We start from the raw sequence: 25,506 nt of genomic DNA, 5'->3' as shown, positions 1-25,506 counted from the left end.
GAGTCTTCTTGGGTATGACGCTACAAGCTTGGCACACCTGTATTTGGAGAGTTTCTCCCATTCTTCTCTGCAGATCCTCTCAAGCTTTGTCAGGTTGGATGGTGAGCGTTGCTGCACAGCTATTTTCAGGTCTCTCCAGAGATGTTAGATCGGGTTCAAGTCCGGGCTCTGGTAGGGCCGCTCAAGGACATTCCGAGACTTGTCCCGAAGCCACTCTTGTCTTGGCTGTGTGCTTAGGGTCATTGTCCTGTTAGAAGGTGAATCTTCACCCCAGTCTGAGGTCCTGAGCGCTCTGGAGCAGGTTTTCATTAACGATCTCTCTCTACTTTACAGAGAGAGAGTTGAAAAAAATGTAATCCATTTTAGAATAAGGCTCTAACAAAATGTGGAAAAAGTCAAGGGGTCTGAATACTTTTTGAAGGCACTATACATTTTCTTAAAACAATGTGAATCTAAATATTCCCATTCCTCTGGGAAGACATGACCAGTATTGTTATTATTTTGTTGTACAGTAAATTGTTTAAAACTATACAGAGATAATGTTTGATAGTATTTTTTTGTCTGTCAGATGATTTGATGGAATCTTTGTTTAGTCTTTTCTTGAGAAACGGGTTTGGATGCCTCCATTCTGTTGTGCAAGGATGAATGTGACTTCAATATGGATGTGCTGTATGTGAATGTGACAATGCACATTGCAATAAAGTTTATCTTAAAAAATAGTGTGTCTGGATTTTCCTACACTACTAGGCACTATAATGGATTGATGGACGCTATAATAAACTAACTCTGAAGTAAATTAACTCTTCTGACTTCTTGCTCCAAATTTACTACTTAATCTATGCTGTCTCGCATACAAATGTGTCACACAATGAAAGTAACCTTGAACGCTGGTGAGATGACATGGCCTCTATAGGTACTGTTGGAAAATTCTTCATTAGTCTGGGGAACCCAGAATCAAATCCTGCATGAGTGCTGGCTTCCGATCGACTACGCTTGACAAACCTCCTTCCCAGAGATGCCACCACAGTTTCAAAAGTGGTGTGGGAAAAATGTATTTTCTGTGGCCTGGAGTTTTTCCTGCTCTCATGTCCCGGTCAGGTAAAACTCTGGGTCCTATTCATTGGCTTTGACAGGGTCCAACGTAAACTTTTTTTCTCACTGGCCCGACCAGGCCTGTTGGCTAAAAATATACTGTCCCCAACAGAATTTCTACTATCCCGACATTGTGTCGTTTTTAATGCATTGGGGTCATGCAGGGCCTGTTGCTTGGCATGGTTTCTCTCTATATTCAGTTATTAATCGGCTATATTTGGTTATTATGATGTGTATTAAAAGGCTATGTAATATAATTTAACAGTGGTGTAGGCAGGGCCGATAGATTGGCATGGTTTCTCCCTATATTCAGCTGTTATAAGGCTACATTATGATATATATTATAAAGGCTGTGTAATATAATTTAACAACGTAAGTCTTGATTCTATTCTTTAGAATTGAATTGTATTAATTACATTCATTTTGTTTCTAAAGTATGTTATTTTGTGAAGATGTTTTTTACATGTCAACATAGGAGGCTGACCAGGTCATAGCACCATCTCTGCTTCTTCTCTGGTTTGAAATTATGTTATTACTTGTATTGATAAGAAGAAACACTGTGCAGCCCTTTTCATTGAAGTGTCTAAGGCTTTTGACACTATGGATTACTCATTCAGAGGCTTTGTAGCTGGTGTTAAAATTATTTAACGGACAGAATGCAATGTGTATTTACTGATGGTGTTAAATCAGGTTTTCTGGACACAACAAAGGGTGTTCCACAAGGATCGATTCTTGATCCAGTTATTTTCATTATTTACATGAACAATATTGGTTTATCTAATAAATAATGTACCTGTACTTGTATGCCGATGACACTGTTGTGATTGTTATTTCCCCCACGGATGACCAAGCTGTTTCAGAGTGTTGGGTTCTTATTTTTCAGAGTAAATAAACCACGGACACTAGAGAAGCTTTAACCCAGTTTATTCTTCCCAAAGGTTCTGTACAGCTGAAAACAGACAGCAAAAGACTTCAGACTTCACCGTTTATATGCATCCTATTAAGACACTCCCCTTTCTCTCCAATCCTTACATGTTATGGCTCTACAGGAAGCTAATAAAGAGGGTAACAGGATTCCAAACATTTAGTACTTTCTTAATAGAATCTGTCCTCACCTCCTGACCTCAACCCCTCTTTCATCTAATACACAGATGTCCATCTGTCTCCCCTGTATCAACACACTCTCCTCCATCAAACACATTCCAAAGCCTTCTTCTTTCTTCTTTCTTCTGAGAACCATTAACTTCTAACATAACCCAGTCTCTTTCATTTTCTATCATTCATTAAATATCTCAATGTTCAAAGTTTAGCCAATTCCAACAAGAGCTACAGTCTGCATTTGTTGCTTTCCAGAAAATCTTTGTTGAACTTAAATGGGTACTTAATGCAGATAAAACCAAGTGTACAGTATGTTGTTTTCCAAAACACTTAAAAAAGTCTGATGATTTAGTTATTTGGACCTTGGATGGTGCCCACATTGATCGGGTCCCAGCTTATTAATATCTGGGCATCTGGATAAACAAAAATCATACAGAGATCATAGATCCATGTGAATGGCACCAAGTTCTCCTCTGAGGACACATTTCAGATACTGTAGATACCAAACATGGATATTACTGTAACACACATTTCAATAGTCATTCATCTGGGTACTGTAACAGAGACATTTTGTCCTCTTGACAGAGGAAGGGAGGACTGGCCCCTACAAGAATCTTTGTGTTTTGGGCCATTTGCCATATGGCCCCAGGTGACATAAAGCACACATTTGATTGCAGGGCCTACGACATCTTAAAGTAAGATATAAGGTTCACAAAAGGTCAATCAATCACATTTATTTTATAAAGCCCTTTTTACATCAACAGTTGTCTCAAAGTGATTTACAGATACCCAGCCTAAAACCCCAAAGAGCAAACAATGTAGAGGCAGAAGCACAGTGGCTAGGATAAACTCCCTAGAAGGCAGAAACCTAGAGAGGAACCAGGCTCACGCGGCCATGAACGGCAGATATACTTTCAAGACGTTCAAACTTTCATAGATAACCAGCAGAGAGAGATAAAAAACCGATGGCTGTAGAGGACAAACACTTCAACGCTTCAAGATTCAATATCAGTTGGCTTTTCATAGTCAGGCATTCAAAGTGGAGTGGAGTGGATCACATTACCATACAGCCTCGTTCAACAACATGTACGGGGGCCTGTGATTTATTGTTGAGCGCCACCATTAACGCTTCCATCTTTTTGTTCTGTTCCTCAGCCTGCTGCTTGTAGCCATCCAGCAGAGCCTTCTGATTCTGGGTATTGGCGTCCCTTTCCAGTTGATTATTCTTCTTTATCTCCTCGATCTCTTGCCTCATTAGCTCAGCCTTCTCCTTATGGCCCTTCTCCAGGAGATATTTCTGCTCCTGCATCCTGCGGTCCAGGGTCCTGTTGAACTCCTGCTGCTGTTGCTTCCTCTCTTCCTCCATCTTCTCTTCCATCTCCCTCAAGTACTTCTCCTGGCCCCTGCTAATGTTCTCAATGGTGCGCTCCATCTCTGCCTGTTTCTCCTTGGATGCTTCCTTCTCCTGCTCCAGCTCAGCTGTTTTCATCTTCTCAGCTGGAAGAGCCAAGGAGAGAGATAAATAAGTAGGAAAACTGGATAACTCATTTTCTCATACAGATTCATACACATTAAAACCCTCTAGAGTCTATTGGCGCAACGGTGCTTCAATCTAAGTAACATAATAACAAAAATACCTATTAAAATCTGGCAGTTATAGCTAGAGATATGTATTTTTGCATTGGGCTACGTCTCAATCCACCACAACCACCTATGTCGCCGATCCGCAACAGAAGATGGAAAGGGGCAGAGCTACTGCGCTGTTTGTCAGACATCCCGCAAATCGTTCTTCTCATGCACGCTGACTTCGGTCACCAGTTGTACTGTGTTTTCTCAGACACATTGGTGTGGCTGGCTTCCGGGTTAAGAAAGCAGTGTGTCAAGAAGCAGTGCGGATGTTTCGAAGGACACTTGGCTCTCGACCTTCGCCTCTCCCGAGTCCATATGGGAGTTGCAGCGATGGGACAAGATTGGATATCAATTGGATATCATGAAATTGGTGGGAAAAAGGAAAAACATCTCAATTTGATTTTAAACAAAAAATGCTAAATTATACAAATTGTAAATAGGATAATTTGACATAGTCAGTGTCACCCCAAACAGATTTTTGTGAGACTTGTGGACGTGACTGCATAGCAACGTAAATTAAGGTTGGGTTTGTTTCACGCCTACCCACAGCTGGCAGCAATCAGTTAATCATCAATTCAGAGTGCAGCTGCTTGAGACCCGGTCATAATGTTCAATTTGGGTTGACTTTGGATATCCCTATAGGGACAGTTAGTTGAGCACCAGATTGCTATACAGTACCTTCAGAAAGTATTCATACCCCTTGTTGTTGCTTTGCCACATTTTTTGCAGTATTACTTTAGTGCCTTGTTGCATACAGGATTTATGTTTTGGAATATTTTTATTTTGTTCAGGCTTCCTTCTTTTTACTCTGTAAATTAGGTTAGAATTGTGGAGTAACTACAGTTTTCTCCCATCACAGCCATTAAACTCTGTAACTGTTTTAAAGTCACCTTAAGCCTCATGATGAAATCCCTGACCGGTGTCCTTCCTCTCCGGCAACTGAGTTAGGAAGGACGCCTGTATCGTTGTAAAGACTGGCTGAATTGATACACCATCCAAAGTGTAATTAATAACTTTACCATGGGAATAGGGATATTCCATTTCTGCATTTATTATTTTTATTTTATTTTATTTATTATATTTTATTTTTATTATTTTATCTACCAATAGGTGCCGTTCTTTGCGAGGCATTGGAAAATCTCCCTGGTCTTTGTGGTTCAATCTGTGTTTGAATTTCACTGCTCGACTGAGGGACCTTACAGATAATTGTATGTGTGGGGTACAGAGATGAGGTAATCGTTCAAAAATTGAGTTAAACACTATTATTTAGGCTTGCCATAACAAAAGGGTTGAATATTTACTGACTCAAGACATTTCAGCTTGTAATGTTTAATTAATTCGTGACCGATGTTAAAACCATAATTCAACTTTGACATTGTGTGTAGGCCAGTGACAAAACATCTGAATATAATCAATTTTAAATTCAGGCTTAAACACAGCAAAATGTGGAGAAAGTCAAGGAGTGTGAATACATTCTGAAGGCTCTGTAAATAAAATCTGATTTGCTTTGATTTTAATTCTTCTTTCAAAATAGTAAATACTAACTAAATGCTTATTTGTCAAATCTGCCATTTATATGTTCTGATGGCAACCAATAATACAATCCAATTTGGATATATTTGGTTATTTTTACTCCATAATATTTAGAAGTTGTCATTTTGGGCGGGGCCTGTCATTACGGCGGGGCCACTGGTCTTATTTGCATCTTCCGAATGTTAGCCTACCACAGTAGATTTTATAATTTTATAATTGGAAGTAAAAAAAAGATTGAGGTGTGGCTTACCTTGGATTTTTTTCTCATTTTCCGTCAGTTTTTTGTCAGCTTGCAGGATGGAGTTGGACTCTGCACTCTTTCCCTTCAGGAACTGCTCCAGAACCTCCTCAGCCTGCAGAAAACATGCCTTTTAGATATTTGCATTGATTTTGATTCAAACCGTAACCAGGTGACTGAGATTAGTTGAAATGTTTAATTGGTCATTACTGACTAATGATGGATGTTTTTGATTCTCTAATACACAACGTTGTTGATGTTGTTTGGATTCTAGCTCTTACTCTGACTCCTTTGTTGGGCTCAGCCCGGTACTGTGCCACTATGTTGTCATGGTGATTGCAGTAAAGCTCATAGCCTCCTGGTGTGGCGTATGTCCCCTCCTTCATCCCCTGATCCATCTGAGCAGACAGATTCTCCAGAAGGGCCTTGCACTTCTTCTCTGAGGCATCCTTGTTTTGTTTGAAAAGGTCGGCGGAGTGGTTACTAATGGCCTCCTAAAAGATTTATTGGGAATTTTCAGAATCAGGTGTGTAGAATAAGATAAAAGATCAGACAATTATAGAAAGACAGTTCTAGAAAAGGTTTATTGCAGCATGCTAACATTGGAGAATACAGTATACACCAAATGAGAAACACAGCAGCTATAAGTCCACCTCGATACAATAACACATTGCAGATCAGAATGGTCTCTAAGAAGCAACATTTTACAGAGTACAAGGTCAGGTTGACCTTCAGCTGACACCAGCTTCAGACATGTAAACCCAGTTATGAACTGACACTAGCTTCAGACATGTGAACCCTGGTATGAACTGACACTAGCTTCAGACATGTGAACCCCGGTATGAACTGACACTAGCTTCAGACATGTGAACCCCGGTATGAACTGACACTAGCTTCAGACATGTGAAGCCCGGTATGAACTGATACTAGCTTCAGACATGTGAACCCTGGTATGACCTGACACTAGCTTCAGACATGTGAACCCTGGTATGAACTGACACTAGCTTCAGATATGTGGACCCTGGTATGAGCTGACACTAGCTTCAGACATGTGAACCCTGGTATGAACTGACACTAGCTTCAGACATGTGGACCCTGGTATGAGCTGACACTAGCTTCAGACATGTGAACCCTGGTATGAACTGACACTAGCTTCAGACATGTGAACCCCGGTATGAACTGACACTAGCTTCAGACATGTGAACCCCGGTATGAACTGACACTAGCTTCAGACATGTGAAGCCCGGTATGAACTGATACTAGCTTCAGACATGTGAACCCTGGTATGACCTGACACTAGCTTCAGACATGTGAACCCTGGTATGAACTGACACTAGCTTCAGATATGTGGACCCTGGTATGAGCTGACACTAGCTTCAGACATGTGAACCCTGGTATGAACTGACACTAGCTTCAGACATGTGGACCCTGGTATGAGCTGACACTAGCTTCAGACATGTGAACCCTGGTATGAACTGACACTAGCTTCAGACATGTGGACCCTGGTATGACCTGACACTAGCTTCAGACATGTGAACCCTGGTATGACCTGACACTAGCTTCAGACATGTGAACCCTGGTGTGAACTGATACTAGCTTCAGACATGTGAACCCTGGTATGAACTGACACTAGCTTCAGACATGTGAACCCTGGTATGAACTGAAACTAGCTTCAGACATGTGAACCCCGGTATGCAAATAGTGATTAAGGGTTACATATTGGCTCCATATCTATTTAAGGCTTTTATTCAATATTGTGTTCTTTTTAATCCAAGATTAAAAATCTAATCTGAGCAGGGATTTTCACAGTAGTGTTATTTTGTCTCCAGAAGTTAATTGATTGAGGAATTGCACTGATTGGTCATATTCCACCTGGTGTCCTTGGATCCTACTGTTGTTACTGTCACTGGTGATTATCATTTTGTTGCATCAGCTAATCAATCATTTGTTCTATTGAATGGCCTTGATGATGTTAAAAATGCATTGTGTTAGAACCAGGCACAGATCTCAAATGATGACTCTTACCACCAGAGCTTTCAAGAACTCCTCATTTTCGTCTTTGAAAGATCGCTTCATGAACGACTGTGTGGCCTCGGACTCTGAGCGAAGGTGGTTCTCTGACAGCTGATTGATGTCCACCGGGAATAAGGCCTTCACATCCTCCATTCCCTTCTGGTACACCGCCAGGCCCTCATCCACAGCAGCCTGGTTCTCAATTTTAGCCATGGCCAGCACTGCATTCTCCAGACAGGGCACATTGCCTTTGGCTATGGTCTCCACATAGGTGGTGACCAAGTGCCCCAGCACTGCAATCAGACAGGTCGGAGGAAAAATTTGAATGTTTGAATTTAGTGGCACAATACAATTCAGAATCAATATGTGTATCCATTTTCACATATTGTACTGTAGGTAGATGTCTGACTCACTCTCTCCGGTCAATGTGTGTCCCCCTATAACAGTCTTCATACGGCTTTCCTGGTAAATGAAGCTGCAGAAAGTATCTACGACCTCTCTGAAACTTTCAGAAAGCTCAGCCTCGTCCATGGAGTCCAGTCGGTGCATGTTATCAGGAGTTGTAGGGGAGGGGAACACAAAACACTTGCGTGAGGGGAAGAAGTTCCGGATGCACTCTCGCGGAACGTTGTAGTCATTGATCTTTTTACCATAACCTGAAAGATAACATTGGCATTACTGGATTTTATAGTACAAGCAGATCTTGGGTACATCCAAATAATATCTCCTTTCTCCTCCAACCTATCAAGAGCTCTTACAGCATGAACTGGCATGTTGTCAACCGAATCAAAGGATCAGAGAATTAATCTAGTACTGAAAGCACAAGCTACAGCTAGCTAGCGCTGCAGTGCATGAAGTGTGGTTAGTAATTGACTCAAAGAGAAAGACAATAGTTTAACAGTTAACAAATTAATCTCTTTAAAAATGAAGGAGAAGCGAAAGAGTGTATATTTTGTTGTATTTTTTCCACTTTCACTTAGCTAGTGCATGCAGCTAGTTAGTTTAGCCTACTCAAACAGCCGGCTAAAACAAAGAGGGATGCTATGGTACCTAGCTGAATGTCTATCCAAGACTGGAACTCTTCCAAGGTAAGATTTTGGTTTTACTAATTTATTGCCACTGGGGCCCGCCGGTTTAACTGCTAAACTGCTTGCTGACTGTTAACTGTAACGTTCCTGTAGGAATGTAGCGGGTTTGGAAACACCTTACTTCTATTAGCTATGTTGACTATGACGTTAGCTAATATGGTGACAATGATGTAGACTGTGTGTAGTAGTTAGCAGTTATGATATGAAGGTTTGGCTTGGATTTTTTTTGGTCTGGTCACAGACAGCTGATGTGTTGTGCACTGAAGTCTACAAGTGAAGGGAAAAGGTGAGAGGAGGAGAGAGTGTAGACGTGAGAAGGAATTATATATATATATATGAGCAAAATGATCATGCTGTTTGTATGTGGCTGCGATGAAAGTGAACTGTGTTTGCGTGTGATCAGGGGTGTATTAATTCCGCCGATTCTGTTGAAAAACATTTCTTAAGCTTTCTGCCAATATGAGATATGTCTCCTGGGAAATGTTCTTGTTACTTACAACCTCATGCTAATCGTATTAGCCTATGTTAGCTCAACCGTCCCATGGAAGGGACACCGATCCTGAAGAAGTAATTAAACTGGGTGAATGGAATATGAATGACAGTCATCCAATATGCTGTAATAGAAATAAGGCCATGTTCATGAAAAAAAAGAATCATCCTCCCTCATCTTAAACGTCACCGACCGCCGCTGTTTCATTCATCTGCTTGCTCTTATATGTAACCTCACATTGAAGTGTTTTACCATGCTCTTTTCAGGACAACCATGTCTACATGTAGAACAACAATTTGACATAAAGTGTTGCATTTGTGAGTTTTATTGCAAATGTAAAAAAAATTAAAAACACGGTCCGCCTTAACAGAAACCTGATTAAAATGAATTTATAAAAATGCTGTAAGTCCAGAAATTGTTTGCTTAGTGGGAAATGAATATCCAACTACCCAGTAATAACTGTGTGGAGTTTGGAGTTTGTGACAGCAACTATGTGATCTTATTACAGTATTATAGACACTATGTCCTGGGTTTTACTATGATCTTCTATGTAGAAGAACCCCTTACAGTATTATAGACACTATGTCCTGGGATTTCCTATGATCATCTATGTAGAAGAACCCCTTACAGTATTATAGACACTATGACCTGTGATTTCCTATGATCTTCTATGTAGAAGAACCCCATACAGTATTATAGACACTATGTCCTGGGATTTCCTATGATCTTCTATGTAGAAGAACCCTTTAGCTTCTAACGACTCTTGTGTAGCTTACATGTGTGTGTTTGTGAGTGTCTCAGCTTTTCATATTGGGGTCATAATAGTCTGTAGCTCAAACTGTTCAGACATTACAAACGTTTTTTGTGAGAACTGTTTTCGGGATCCGCCCTTGTCACACAAACTCCACTCTATCTCAGCCCCCACACAGGTTAATGGTTGGTATCTGCGGATACAGAAGGAATAGACGAATCCGATGCAAAAAAATACGTATGTAGCTCAAACACACAATGTTTAAAAGGGGTTGAAGGTAATAAATCACGCCGGTGTGATTGTGGGACTCAAAGGGAGTCCCTACCCGCGCCCCCAGCAGGGCTCCTGTGCGCTCTGTCGTCAGTTAGGGTGAGGCTACTTGAAGAGAGAGGGCGGCCAGATTTTGTGGGTACCCCCTGCTGCCTGTGTCTGCCTCGGTCAAGCACCGTTTGCCTCTATTCCCAGACATGTTGATGAACGGTCCGGTCCCACCCCAGTAAACCGTTTCCTACTTGGACTTTCGAGACTGGGCTAGCTAAACAAGCACTGCATATAACTATCTATTCCTACCTGCCCACGGTGGAGTTGCTGGGGTAGCTCTCTTGTTAAGAATACGTAGCGTAAAGTCGCTTGGTTATTCTAAATAGATACTTCGGTCAAAGATGCTAGCTAGCCTACCTTGTCAAAGCCCTTTTTGCTTCACGCAGGTTATACAGTTTCATAGAAGCACTACCTATGTTGGAAGCTTGTCTATGTTTAATGTTCCCCCCTTTGTTACCCCACGTTCCACGGTGTCAATGGGGTTCAGGGGCTAAATCAATCTCTCCAGGGTGAGAGTGAGAAGTTGGGTATTTGTCCACAAAGGGGTGCCCCTCCCCCATAGGTGGCTCATTACTGAGATTCATTGCTGATCCCTGCCTGTAGCTCACTGGCCTCTGGTGTCTAGTGATACATGTTATGGTCTCTATAGGTGATTAGTTGTTGGTAGCGGAGTTGAGGGAACGAGCAGGGTTGGACACTATTATCCCACACAAAGTTTCTGTGGTTCATATGAGCCCACAAATGAGCTGTCTGTCTCCAGCTCAACACTTTTCATTCCTGGGAATTAGATTCAATTACAATTCGCCCGGTCTGTTACAACAGCTGTCTGTCCCATTCCCAGCTATGTTACAAGGTATTTTGTCATCAGTACCTATGACTGGTCAGTAGGGTAACCTCCATGATAAGGCTTTTTCCCTAGGTCTGTTTGTAAAGCATGCGTTCCAGCGCTGGGTGCCAGCCGGTTGCCAGAACGCATCTTACCACCTAAACCGAGTGAGGCTCGTCACTGATCTCCGGAGCCTGTGTACCCAGAGAGGACCAGGCTTTAGGCAAACTTTGACACATGAACACAGGTTTTTCAACTGGTTCCACAGTGTTCACGGGTGTAAAAAGTGTTGTGTCTCCCACATATGAGTTAGATGAAGTGTCCCATCTCCACGTTCAGACACACAGTTGTTAAGAGTGGTGGAAGAATCTCTCCCAGTCCCAGAATTTCATTGGCCTTGTCAGGCGTGATTGTAGATCCTTCAACCAAAGTCGCGAGAGTGTGACTCCCCATAATATGTTGTACTCCTTCAGGGAACAGTAGTTATACTCATAATGCTACGCTTTGCATCATACCGTGGTATATTGTCTGATATACACACAGCTGGAATGCTGTTTGAGCCAATCAGCATCTAGGTCTCAAACTACCTGGTTTTATAATAATCAATATCACCTTTCTTGAGTTGCAGGGAATTCTCCAGGTACTGGTCTGGAGTGATTTCTCCACCGTCGATCTCGAGCTGTAGAGTGAAATCTCTGACGGTCCACACAAAATTAGGAAAGAACTGCATAAACTGGGTGCCCTCTCCTTCCTCCTCATTGTCAGTGGTAGACTTCACCTTGATCCTCTCTGTCAGCTCGTTCACATATCTATAGGACCGGTTGAGGATTGATACAGGAGTTCCCAAAGCTCATGTCAATGTCATGCACAGTTTGCGTACAGGGGCTTGAATTTCAGGGAAGTTACAAACAAGCAAAAAAACAAACAAAACAAGTAATTTTCAGTTTAGATTTAAATTGACACAGTAACGTCATTTGCTTGAAAGTCACAGACATTGCTTTTAGTCAACACCAGCTCTTCATGTTCACTAAAGCTAAGAATCAATCACGGGAACCGGCATCCTGAGATTTCTCAAGCCCTTTACAGTTTCCAGAGAAAAAAAATTCTGCGTAGTACTGATAAACACGACATATGCAACTTGCATATAGCATATTTAATTAAATGGAACATATTTAGTTGGCGAATTATGAACATTTAAATTCTCTACCATATCAATGATTAGGTCTAGCCTACAATTAAATAATGTTAAAAATATACATACAAATTCATGAAAATGTCCATCACAATTAGCTAGGCTACCACTAATATAGCTGAGATGACTGTCAAAAGCCTAACAAACACGCAAACTATCATATCAAATACCACAACAGATTATGTCCACAAGATGCCACAGAATGGAGCCAAATGTTGACCCAAAAGGATACTGAAGCTTCTCCACAGCATCATTGTCGATGGTCCCTCGACTGTTGTAGACCAGAGTACTGCTTAACAGAATGGCCAGGGAGAAGATCCAGGCATCATTCTTAGAATCCCCCTGAAACAAGTATGACGACATGTATTGGATCTCTGACTCAGTAATCATCTCATTTAAATGATGAGTGTGCAGATATGTGATCACTGTGCTTGGTCAATAATCTAAGAGGAATATGAATATGGAAGAGGAATATGAATATGAATGTGGATTGGTAAGAGATTGAACTTTGACCCCCACCTTCTCCACGTCCCCCAGCCCCTCTGTATCCAGCAGCACCAGGGTGTGGTCTGTTTTTTCAGGATGAGGGACACACCACATCCAGATGCCCTTAGTCTTGGACTGGATGGTGGCTCCAAGGGCAAAACCTAAATGAACACAGATTATTGAGGACATTTACAGTACAAATATTAAACCAGCCTATAAGACTGTTACAGAGCTGGACCAGAGCTACCGCAGACCAGAACTAGCTAGCTACTAGCTACGCCCTAGACCAGTTAGTTGGTGTGGACCAGAACTAGCTAGCTACTAGCTACGCCCTAGACCAGAGTTAGTTAGTGCGGACCAGAACTACTGCGGACCAGAGTTAGGGGGGAGGGGAAGATAGATGCCCCATTTTATGGGACAAAAAGTATTGGGACAAATTCACTTCGAAGTAAATGCTAATTAAAGTATTGTGTCATATTTGAGTCACTTTTGTTGTAAATAAGAATAGTATATGTTTGTAAACACTTTTACATTAATGTGGATGCTACCGTGGTTCCACATAGTCCTGAATGAATCGTGAATAAGGATGAGTGAGGAAGTTCATACCCCCAAGACATGCTAACCTCTAACCATTACAATAACAGGGGAGGTTAGCATTTCATATCATACCTCCAAGACATGCTAACTTCTCACCATTACAATAGAGTGGAGGTTAGCATTTCATATCATACCTCCAAGACATGCTAACTTCTCACCATTACAATAGAGTGGATGTTAGCATTTTTGGGGGGGTAGGATATTTGCAATCATCATTATTCACGATTTATTCAGGACTATCTGTAATCATGGTAGCATCCACATTAAGGTAGATGTGTGTAGAAACATATTATTTTCTTATTTACAATAAAAGTAACTAAAAAAAAAAATCACTATGCATTATTTACCATTACTTTCCATTAAGCACAAAATAATCTGAAATGCAACCTAGTCAGTTGTACAACTGAATGCATTTAACTGAGATGTGTCTTCCTTATTTAATAATCCAACCCTTTACATTTTTAATTACAACCTTTGCAGACAACAGACTAACCAGGAGAAATAAAGGAGACAGGAGAACGTTTTTCAGTTTGACTTCTCTTTAAAAAGGGTTTCAAAGTTGATAAAGTAACTTTGGAAGCTAGCAGATTTCATTATTTACCAACAACAGCTGCAAATTCCAATAAAACAATATGTTTTAAATTCACGTTCCTATCATGAATCTAGTAAATACATTTTGGGGTTGAGTGCAGCATTTATTTCGTTAATTAAGGGAGATGGAGATGACAGGTTATGATGTTGACCATGGTGATTTTTATTATTATTGTTATTTTTCTTTCTCAAAGGAAAGAGAAAGATAATTTTAGATCTGTAAGGAAATTATTTTCATGACATATATATATGTACACACACACACTATACTTTATATAGCTAATATACTTTATATAGCTTATTTTATTTGATTTATTTCACCTTTATTTAACCAGGTAGGCAAGTTGAGAACAAGTTCTCATTTACAATTGCGACCTGGCCAAGATAAAGCAAAGCAGTTCGACACATATAACAACACAGAGTTACACATGGAGTAAAACAAACATACAGTCAATAATACAGTAGAAAAATAATTCTATATACAATGTGAGAAAATGAGGTGAGATAAGGGAGGTAAAGACAAAAAAGGCCATGGTGGCAAAGTAAATACAATATAGCAAGTAAAACACTGGAATGGTAGATTTGTAGTGGAAGAAAGTGCAAAGTAGAAATAGAAATAATGGGGTGCAAAGGAGCAAAAATAAAGAAAGAAATAAATACAGTAGGGGAAGAGGTAGTTGTTTGGGCTACATTATAGATGGGCTATGTACAAGTGCAGTGATCTGTGAGCTGCTAGTGAGGGAGATAAGTGTTTCCAGTTTCAGAGATTTTTGTAGTTCGTTCCAGTCATTGGCAGCAGAGAATTGGAAGGAAAGACAGCCAAAGGAGGAATTGGCTTTGGGGGTGACCAGAGAGATATACCTGCTGGAGCGCGTGCTACGGGTGGGTGCTGCTACAGTGACCAGTGAGCGGAGATAAGGGGGGACTTTACCTTGCAGGGTCTTGTAGATGACCTGGAGCCAGTGGGTTTGGCGACGAGTATGAAGAGAGGGCCAGCCAACGAGAGCATACAGGTCGCAGTGGCGTGTAGTATATGGGGCTTTGGTGACAAAACGGATGGCACTGTGATAGACTGCATCCAGTTTGTTGAGTAGAGTGTTGGAGGCTATTTTATAAATGACAAGGATCGGTAGGATAGTCAGTTTTAAGAGGGTATGTTTGGCAGCATGAGTGAAGGATGCTTTGTTGCGAAATAGGAAGCCGATTCTAGATTTCATTTTGGATTGGAGATGCTTAATGTGAGTCTGGAAGGAGAGTTTACAGTCTAACCGGACACCTAGGTATTTGTAATTGTCCACATATTCTAAGTCAAAACTTTCCAGAGTAGTAATGCTGGACGGGTGGGAAGGTGCAGTTTGCGATTGGTTGAAGAGCATGCATTTAGTTTTACTTGTATTTAAGAGCAGTTGGAGGCCACGGAATGAGAGTTGTATGGCATTGAAGATCAAACTGGAGGTTAGTTAACACAGTGTCCAAAGAAGGGCCAAAAGTATACAGAATGGTGTCATCTGCGTAGAGGTGGATCAGAGAATCCCTAGCAGCAAGAGTGACATCATTTATGTATACAGAGAAAAGAGTCGGCCTGAGAATTGAACCCTGTGGCACCCCCATAGAGACTGCCAGAGGTCCAGACAACAGGCCATCCGATTTGACACACTGAACTCTGTCTGAGAAGTAGTTGGTGAACCAGGCGAGGCAGTCAATTCAGAAACCAAGGCTGTTGAGTCTGCCGATAAGAATGTGGTTATTGACAGAGTCGAAAGCCTTGGCTAGGTCGATGAATACGGCTGCAGAGTATTGTCTTTTATCGATGGCGGTTTTGATATCGTTTAGGACCTTGACCGTGGCTGAGGTGCACCCATGACCAGCTCAGAAACCAGATTGCATTGCTGAGAAGGTGTGGTGGGATTCAACATGGTCGGTGATCTGTTTGTTAACTTGGCTTTCGAAGACTCTAGAAAGGCAGGGTAGGATAGATATAGTTCTGTAGCAGTTTGGGTCAAGAGTGTCCCCTCCTTTGAAGAGGGGGATGACAGCAGCTGCTTTCCAATCTTTGGGAATCTCAGACGACACAAAAGAGAGGTTGAACAGGCTAGTAATAGGGGTTAAAACAATTTCGGCAGATAATTTTAGAAAGAAAGGGTCGAGATTGTCTAGCCCGGCTGATTTGTAGGGGGTCTAGATTTTGCAGCTCTTTCAGAACATCAGCTGACTGGATTTGGGAGAAGGAGAAATGGAGAAGGCTTGGGCGAGTAGCTGTGGGGGGTGCAGTGCTGTTGACCGCGGCCAGCCGTAGAAAAATGCTTATTGAAATGTTCAATTATCCTGTTGGGGCTAGGGGCCAGTATTTGCATGGCCGGATAAAAAACGTACCCGATTTAAACTGGTTACTACTCTTGCCCAGAAACGAGAATATGCATGTAATTAGTAGATTTGGATAGAAAACACTCTTAACGTTTCTAAAACTGCTTGAATGGTGTCTGTCAGTATAACAGAACTCATATGGCAGGCCAAAACCTGAGAAGATTCCATACAAGAAGTGCCTTGTCTGACAATTTGTTCTCCTTCTGTGGCATCTCTATCAAAAATACAGCATCTCTGCTGTAACGTGACATTTTCTAAGGCTTCCATTGGCTCTCAGAAGGCGCCAGAAAGTGGAATGACGTCTCTCCAGTCTCTGGCCGAAAAACAGCAGGAGATTTTGTGAGTGGTCAGGCTGACAACAGTGACACTGGAGATGCACGTTCATGTGAATTCAAAATTTTTTTCTTTCAGCCTTTGAATGAATATAACGTCGCCCGGATGGAATATTATCGCTATTTTACGAGAAAAATAGCATACAAATTGATTTTAAACAGCGTTTGACATGCTTCGAAGTACGGTAATGGAATATTTTGAAGTTTTTTGTCACGAAATGCGCTCGCGCGTCACCCTTCGGATACTGACCTGAACGCACGAACAAAACGGAGCTATTTGAATATAACTATGGATTATTTGGAACCAAAACAACATTTGTTGTTGAAGTAGAAGTCCTGGGAGTGCATTCTGACGAAGAACAGCAAAGGTAATCCAATTTTTCTTATAGTAAATCTGAGTTTGGTGAGGTCCAAACTTGGTGGGTGTCAAATTAGCTAGCCGTGATGGCCGGGCTATGTACTCGGAATATTGCAAAATGTGCTTTCGCCGAAAAGCTATTTTAAAATCTGACACCGCGATTGCATAATGGAGGTCTGTATCTATAATTCTTAAAATAATTGTTATGTATTTTGTGAACGTTAATCATGAGTAATTTAGTAAATTCACCGGAAGTTTGCGGTGGGTATGCTAGTTCTGAACATCACATGCTAATGTAAAAAGCTGGTTTTTGATATAAATATGAACTTGATTGAACAAAACATGTATGTATTGTATAACATAATGTCCTAGGAGTGTCATCTGATGAAGATCATCATAGGTTAGTGCTGCATTTAGCTGTGGTTTTGGTTTTTGTGACATATATGCTTGCTTTGACAATGGCTGTGTGGTTATTTTTGGCAGGGTACTCTCCTGACACAATCTAATGTTTTGCTTTCGTTGTAAAGCCTTTTTGAAATCGGACAATGTGGTTGGATTAACGAGAAGATTATCTTTAAAATGGGATATAATAGTTGTATGTTTGAGAAATTTGAATTATGAGATTTTTGTTGTTTTGAATTTGCCGCCCTGCTATTTCACTGGCTGTTGAATAGTGTGTACCGCGGGTGTGAGCGCCTGGGGAATAGGAGTGGAGCTAGGCACTGCAGGGCCTGGATTCAGTTATACGTCACCAGAGGAACAGAGGAGGAGTAGGATAAGGGTACGGCTAAAAGCTATGAGAATCGGTCATCTATGACGTCCGGAATAGAGAGTAAAAGGAGCAGGTTTCTGGGGGCGATAAAATAGCTTCAAGGTATAATGTACAGACAAAGGTATGGTAGGATGTGAATACAGTGGAGGTAAACCTAGGCATTGAGTGATGATGACAGAGATATTGTCTCTAGAAACATAATTGAAACCAGAAGATGTCATAGCATGTGTGGGTGGTTGAATTGAAAGGTTGGATAAGGTATAATGAGCAGGGCTAGAGGCTCTACAGTGAAATAAGCCAATAAACACTAACCAGAACAGCAATGGACAAGGCATATTGACATTAAGGAGAGGCATGCTTAGCCGAGTGATCATAAGGGTCCAGTGAGATTCAGACAGCTAGTCGAGCCATAGGTAGCAAGCTGGCAGAAGATGGAGGCAGGTCTGTTTTTAGCCACCTCGTGCGTTTCCGTCTGTAGATTAGTGGGGTTCCGTGTGGTAGGGGGGACCAGTCCAATTGGCAAAATAGTTGTAGTTATAGTGGCCCAAGGAAATTGTCCGAATAGACCTATTCTGTCACGTCCTGACCATAGTAAAATATTATTAGAGTAGGTCAGGGTGTGACGGGACGTTTTGTGTTTTTCTATGTTTCCTATTTCTATGTTTTAGTTCTAGTTTTTTCGATTTCTATGGTTTTTTTGGGGATGATCTCCAATTAGAGGCAGCTGGTCCTCATTGTCTCATATTGGAGATCATACTTAAGTAGGGTTTTTTTCCATCTGTGTTTGTGGGTAGTTATTTTCTGTTTAAGTCTATGTACCTGACAGAACTGTGTGCTTTCGTTTTTTCTCTTTGTTATTTTGCTTCAGTTTTTTGAGTTATAATAAAATAAAATAATGAGCAATCAACACGCTGCGCTTTGGTCCCCTCTCTACGACAGCCGTTACATATTCAGATAGCAGCCGATAAGACAGCTAAAGATTAGCGGGCCGCATATGGGCGTTCAGGTTACGTCGCGATGGAGGGGCCAGTTGGATAACTCCCTCGGGCAGATAACGTCGGTAGTCCAGTCATGAAGGCCCGATGGGGCTCCGCATCGGCAGTAAAACGGGTCCGGATAGGTGATTGTAGCCCAGGAGTGGCTGATGGAACTCTTCAGCTGGCTAGCTCTGAAATAATTGATGTTAGCTCCGGGACCGACGTTAGCCAATAGTCGCTAGCTGCAAGCTCCAGTTGTAAATGTCCAGAGCCTGCGGTAGAAATCCGGGAATATGGAGAGAAAATAGGTCCGGTATGTTCTGGTCTGAGTCGCACTGTAGAAAACTGGCGATAGCTGATGACCGCCAACCGTGGCTAGCTGAACTCCAACTTTAGCCAGTGAACTGGCCAACCTCTGGCCAGCTTCTGTTGTGGATTTCAGATTTGAGGTAAATAATACATTTTTTTTTTTATTGTTGAGGCGGGTTGCAGGAGAGTGTTTTGAGGTTGAGTTTTAGAAAAAAATATATAAAAAAATATGCGAAGAAAAGATGTAAATATATATATATACACACGGGACACGACAAGACGAGGACATCTGACTGCTATGCCATCTTGGAATGATGAAGTAATTTACTAAATGTATTTTGTTTTCGGTAAATTGTCTGCTTTTTGTGCTTTGGATTTAGTTTACATAAGCCTATTTAACAAGAAATGTCAATATTATACAATTCCAAAGTAGTTGTCTTTTGTTTCATATTAGTTCACTGTTTACTGTTCTAAGTGTCATCCTCGTTACTTTGCAGAGGCCACTAAACTGTCACGGCCATTGGAGAGGCCACTAAACTGTCACGGCCATTGGAGAGGCCACTAAACTGTCACGGCCATTGGAGAGGCCACTAAACTGTCACGGCCATTGGAGAGGCCACTAAACTGTCACGGCCATTGGAGAGGCCACTAAACTGTCACGGCCATTGGAGAGGCCACTAAACTGTCACGGCCATTGGAGAGGCCACTAAACTGTCACGGCCATTGGAGAGGCCACTAAACTGTCACGGCCATTGGAGAGGCCACTAAACTGTCACGGCCATTGGGGAGGCCACTAAACTCTCATGGCCATTGGAGAGGCCACTAAACTGTCACGGCCATTGGAGAGGCCACTAAACTGTCACAGCCATTGGAGAGGCCACTAAACTGTCACGGCCATTGGAGAGGCCACTAAACTGTCACGGCCATTGGAGAGGCCACTAAACTGTCACGGCCATTGGGGAGGCCACTAAACTCTCATGGCCATTGGAGAGGCCACTAAACTGTCACGGCCATTGGAAAGGCCACTAAACTGTCACGGCCATTGGGGAGGCCACTAAACTGTCACAGCCATTGGAGAGGCCACTAAACTGTCACGGCCATTGAAGAGGCCACTAAACTGTCACGGCCATTGGAGAGGCCACTAAACTCTCATGGACATTGGGGAGGCCACTAAACTCTCATGGACATTGCTTATTTGTTTGCATTGTGTGTGTGCTTCACACCTACTATGTGAGTCACTGTACAGATGAAGTCCAGGCTTGGTGTTTTTACTTTACAGTGATGTTGTTTTGTAAACTTAGTCAACTGTAATTCTGTGTGTCTTACAACAATATATCCCTTTATTTGATTCACTATAGAGTGGAGGATGCAGAGGATTTGGATGATGACATTTGGGAGCCACCCCTCCCCAACAAGCTGCTTTCTGTGAAATGGAATGACATTAGGGAAGTAACCATGCTCACCACACAGCATAAGGCATTCAATAACTACCATGCTTCAAGGAGGGTGAAAAAGGAAGAATGTCCCCATTCCTGTTTCTGTGAAGGACTGCAATGCCAGCATGGGGGTGTGTCAACCTATCTGATGCTCTGATAGGCTACTACCAGGTCCTCCATAAGACCAGGAAGTGGTATAAGACTTTTTTTTTTACCACTTTGTGGACATTGCTACAGTAAATACTTTCATTCTCCACAAGCATATGGCCAAAACAAAAAGTCAAACCCCTCTCTCCCAGTTGGCCTTCCGAGAGCAGCTGGTGTGGGAAATGGCTGAATTGGGGTCCCAAAGCAACCTCACAACCATCACAAGACCCCCACTCAAGGTGAGTGCCACTATCCAACACACATGCCAAAAGACAAAAAGAAAGAACTGCAAGCATTTCACTAAACACAGACAGGAAAAAAGGGTGCAATGCCAGATCTTCTGTCCGAAATGCCAGTTCTCTTTTTGTTTCCTGTCAGAGAGAGAGACTGTTTCAAAGACTAACACAACATGCACAAGCTACAATGAAAGTGAAATCTAATCATCTACACCTGGGATGTAAAACAAACACGAACGCCATTTTGTAAATAGTTTAGCTTATGTCTATTTTTGCACTTTTTTTAGTGAAGGACACATGTGTAACCAATTTTGTGTTTCATAAGACATGTTGATATATTTGTTTATGTATATCTGTTGCTTTTATATTGTTTTTGTGAACAGTTCATTTGTATGGGGAGCCAATACATTGGATAGGCCTAGGCTAAACGTTCAGGCACTTTGGAAAGGTTGAAAAACCATTTGGATATCCCTTGTACGTCCTCTGACACCAGCACAACGTTTGAGAGAGGTTGGTGTTGTAGAAATGTAGTTTTTATACTGAACAATAACTTTTGGGCACATCCAGTGTGCAAAAACAGTGCAATTACCACATTCAGACAATTTTGAAAGGTTTAAAGGGCACATGAATGTACCCTGGATAACCCATAATACCACCACAGTTTGAGTGAGGTTCTGCCCCTGAACAAGGCAGTTAACTCACTGTTCTCTGGTCGGCCGTCGTTGTAAATAGGAATTTGTTCTTAATGTAACTGTATTGCTTCCGTTCCTCTCCTCGCCCCTACTTGGGCTCGAACCAGGGACCCTCTGCACACATAGACAACCGCCTCCCACGAAGCATCGTTACCCATCGCTCCACAAAAGCCATGGCCCTTGCAGACCAAGGGGAACAACTACTTCAAGGTCTCAGAGCGAGTGACGTCACCGATTGAAACGCAATTAGCGCGCACCCCGCTAACTAGCTAGCCATTTCACATCGGTAACATTAACTGACTTGCCTAGTTAAATAAAGGTTAAATAAACATTTTAAATATGGTAGAAATATGGTAGAAATTTGGTTTTTATACTGAACAAATAGCATTTAGAGATTACAGATATGTAATAGCACTGGAATTTTCACATTTACAGACATATGCCCCTTTGGAGAGGTTTAGGGACACTTGGAAACGTCCCGTGACCACACCTGACACCACTTACTAAAACATCTGCCCATTTCTAGTTGTTGGATCTATCAATCCCATTTTGTTTCTGATATTGTTCACATGATGTGGACGCCTTCTGATGTGTTTCCAGCTCTGGGAATCAATAATTCACTTATAGCTTGTCAATGAAAGATGACTTTCAAAATAAAAAATAAACGGTTATTTTGTGTGTGCTTGATCTTGTGTATTCTGAACTATGTAACTCCTATCTATCTTATGATAATTTCCCCATAATCTCCCAGATCTATTCTTTCCAAATATACCAACTTTTGGCATGTCAGAATCATCTAATTACACATGAAAAGCAGTTACTTTTGGGTATGTCTATTTTGGCGGAAATCAAACATTTGCCATTACATCTAAGAGGTTAAGCACAGATAATGTTTTTCTGCCATACAAAGATTGTATGAGTTTCAAGAATCCCTGTCCTACTATGTTTCTACAGTTATTACTGTGTAGTTACAAAGTAGTAGGGGAAACAATGTACAGTGTTACTAAAAAAGACTTAGAGGCACAGATGATGTCAAAACCTGTTTGTAAAGAAAGATATATTTGTCTCTCACCACTTCTCTTCTGAGCCAGCTGGTTCATGAGGTAGGACTTGCCGGTGCGATACAGCCCAACCACAGACACAACAACGACTTTCTGTTTCAGTCCCTTCAGGTAGTCGATGGCCTCTGCTTCAACGCAAAGCTCTCCGTCGGCGTTTTTAACGAGGCACATTGGGGAGTCCATGGTCAAGTGGATTCACAAGATCGCTTAAAAGTAAATGGTTGATACACGTTCATCATCATTAATGCTTATTTGACCTCTATGATGCTATTCCTTGTCGTGTCAATAGCAAGTACAACACATTTTAACATCATAAACTATTTTACTTCCAATAATGATATGTAACAATAATAAATAGTAAATAGTTTGACAGCAACTAAAGCCAAACTTCTAATGCAGGGATCTCTTGCTCCAGTCCAGTAGTGACTGGTTCTTTAGGCTTGTATATTAATCCAGCACTAACATGCCTGATTCAAAATATCAAGGTACAGGTTTGATACAGGTTTGTTAGTGCTTTTGGTGTGTGTCATGAGAACATGAGAACAATACTACAGACAAATCAGGGTCGGGAATGCAGCTGATAGAGAAACTCTGAAGAATACAGATCACGAAGGAACGCCTGGGGCAAAAAATTTTTATTAACGTCTTCATAAATCTACAACAGAGTTGTTCAGTTTGGTATATTTAGTTCAAGCAATAGGAAAGTGGTCGCTGAGATCATTTGTAAAGACACCACTGGCCAAGTACTTAAGGAGACAATTTGTCAGGATTAGGTCAACCAGCGAAGAGTTTGAATATCTGTGGGTTTGGAAATCAGAACTCAGGTTAAAGTCAGGCTTGATACTCACATATACTCGTAGTTTCACTGAGAGTCAAGGATCCTCTGCAAACCAATTTGGCAAAATAACCAAGCAGCAGGCTATTTAAAGGCTGCAGACACTGAAAGTGAAAGTGACCTCCTGTCTGGTGAAACTCATTCATTACCTAAGTACTACAAGAATGCAGTTTAACAGGACCTACCTCCGATTCCCAGTTGCTTTTATTCATGAGTGCCAATGGAACTGTACAATGTACTAAAGTACAATGCCTTCTAACAACAAGGGCTTATCAAGAAAAACCTTGATAAGCCCTTGGATAAGGACTAATTCGAGGCAAAAAGGAGTTGGAGCACTAAACAACAAAGACCGAGATTAATTTCTTATTTGCTCAGTTTGAATCCATTGTTAGTGTCAAGAGAGGAGAGGTGAATAGTCTATATGTCACGACCGTGGAGAGACGGACCAAGGCGCAGCGTGATTGGAGTTCCACATCTTTATTAAGTGAAACCTAAAACAAACCAAGACACAAACAACGACCGTGCAGCACTGAGGTGCTACATGCACTCTCTCAAAAACAATATCCCACAAAGCAGGTGGGAACAGGGAACCCTTAAGTATGATCCCCAATTAGAGACAACGAACATCAGCTGCCTTTAATTGAGAACCATACCAAGATCACCAACATAGAAATATATAACTTAGAACACCCCCTAGTCACGCCCTGACCTACTACACCATAGAGAACCAAGTGCTCTCTATGGTCAGGGCATGACACTATAGGGCGAGTAAGACTAGAATATAGACAGTAAAGAAAAATACCTTCTGTGGTTATATCCACGGGGCGGGACGATTTAGGGTCATGAAATGTGGTCTAGTTGTAGGGCGGATGGGTGGCAGTCTGTTTGAATAAATAGAAAATAATCCATAAAAAATCCATAAATGAATCATCATTGTTGTGTAATTTATATCTATAGATTTTATCCTTCATTATTTTTTATCTATCTGGCATTAGTGTTTAAGCCTAAACTTTAGGGCCTAATTTTACGCACACCAAATGGCCTACACGAAAATCCTTTTGTGAATGATTGATACAAGTTAATCCTCATTAATACTTAAATATTTGTCACGTCCTGACCAGTAAAGGGGTTATTTGTTATTATAGTTTGGTCAGGATGTGGCAGGAGGTATTTGTTTTATATGGTTTTGAATGTGTGTTTATGTAGAGGGGCGTTTGATTTATGTTTCCGGGGTTTTTGGTTTAGTTCTATATTGTATGGTTCTATGTCTGTTTCTAGGGTGTTTATTTCTATGTTTAGTAAATGAGATTGGGGCCTTCAATTGGAAGCAGCTGGTTATCGTTGCCTCTGATTGAAGGTCCTATAATTAGGAGTATGTTTGTTTTGGGTATTGTGGGTAGTTGTTCTTAGCATAGCTGTGTGTTGCCTGCAAGACTGTTTGTCGACCGGTTTCTTGGTTTTTTGGGGGGGTGAATAAAAATGAGCATTCACCTACCCGCTGCGCCTTGGTCCAATTCATACGACGGCCGTGACAATATTAAATATTTGAGAACTAAATATTAAATCCCCCAAATAAACCCTCACACATCTTTCTTGTGCCCATTGCAAAATACAAGGCCTGGTGTTCACTATCAAGGCCTGGTGTTCACTATCGATGTCTGGTGTCCACTATCAAGGTTTGGTGTTCACTATCGAGGCCTGGTGTTCACTATCAAGGCCTGGTGTTCACTATCAAGGCCTGGTGTTCACTATCAAGGCCTGGTGTTCACTATCAAGGTCTGGTGTTCACTATCAAGGCCTGGTGTTCACTATCAAGGTCTGGTGTTCACTATCAAGGTCTTATCCTATTGGAGGCTTTCATTCCAACCAAGCACTAACACACTATTCAAATATTTAACGGACGACTGAACTTCCTGATTTGGCCTCGTTTTTCACCAATGCTCATTAACCATGACTGAATACCCTGGCAGGTTCTGTTGTTTGTCCCTCCTGAGTCACCGTAGCATCATAGCCACTTCCTCAAAATAGTGACTTCCTCAAAA

The 25,506-nt window shown here is 41.5% G+C and overlaps 1 protein-coding gene across 1 annotated transcript; it reads right to left on the bottom strand.

The window, feature by feature from the left end:
• Nucleotides 1-1,999: 1,999 nt before the first annotated feature.
• Nucleotides 2,000-23,625, bottom strand: LOC106582502 (guanylate-binding protein 7). Its single transcript, XM_014165670.3, has 10 exons — nucleotides 23,478-23,625; nucleotides 22,641-22,835; nucleotides 12,791-12,918; nucleotides 12,504-12,613; nucleotides 11,692-11,888; nucleotides 8,017-8,259; nucleotides 7,616-7,896; nucleotides 5,872-6,084; nucleotides 5,603-5,705; nucleotides 2,000-3,687 (listed from the first exon to the last, which is right to left on the bottom strand). The coding sequence occupies exons 2-10, from the start codon at nucleotides 22,810-22,812 to the stop codon at nucleotides 3,245-3,247; spliced, it is 1,890 nt and encodes a 629-aa protein (XP_014021145.2). The 5' UTR covers nucleotides 22,813-22,835; nucleotides 23,478-23,625; the 3' UTR covers nucleotides 2,000-3,244.
• Nucleotides 23,626-25,506: the final 1,881 nt, after the last annotated feature.

This window comes from Salmo salar, chromosome 21, assembly GCF_965601325.2.
Source record: "Salmo salar chromosome 21, fSalSal1, whole genome shotgun sequence".
Taxonomy (NCBI): domain Eukaryota; kingdom Metazoa; phylum Chordata; class Actinopteri; order Salmoniformes; family Salmonidae; genus Salmo; species Salmo salar.
This window is presented reverse-complemented; position numbering and strand designations above follow the sequence as displayed.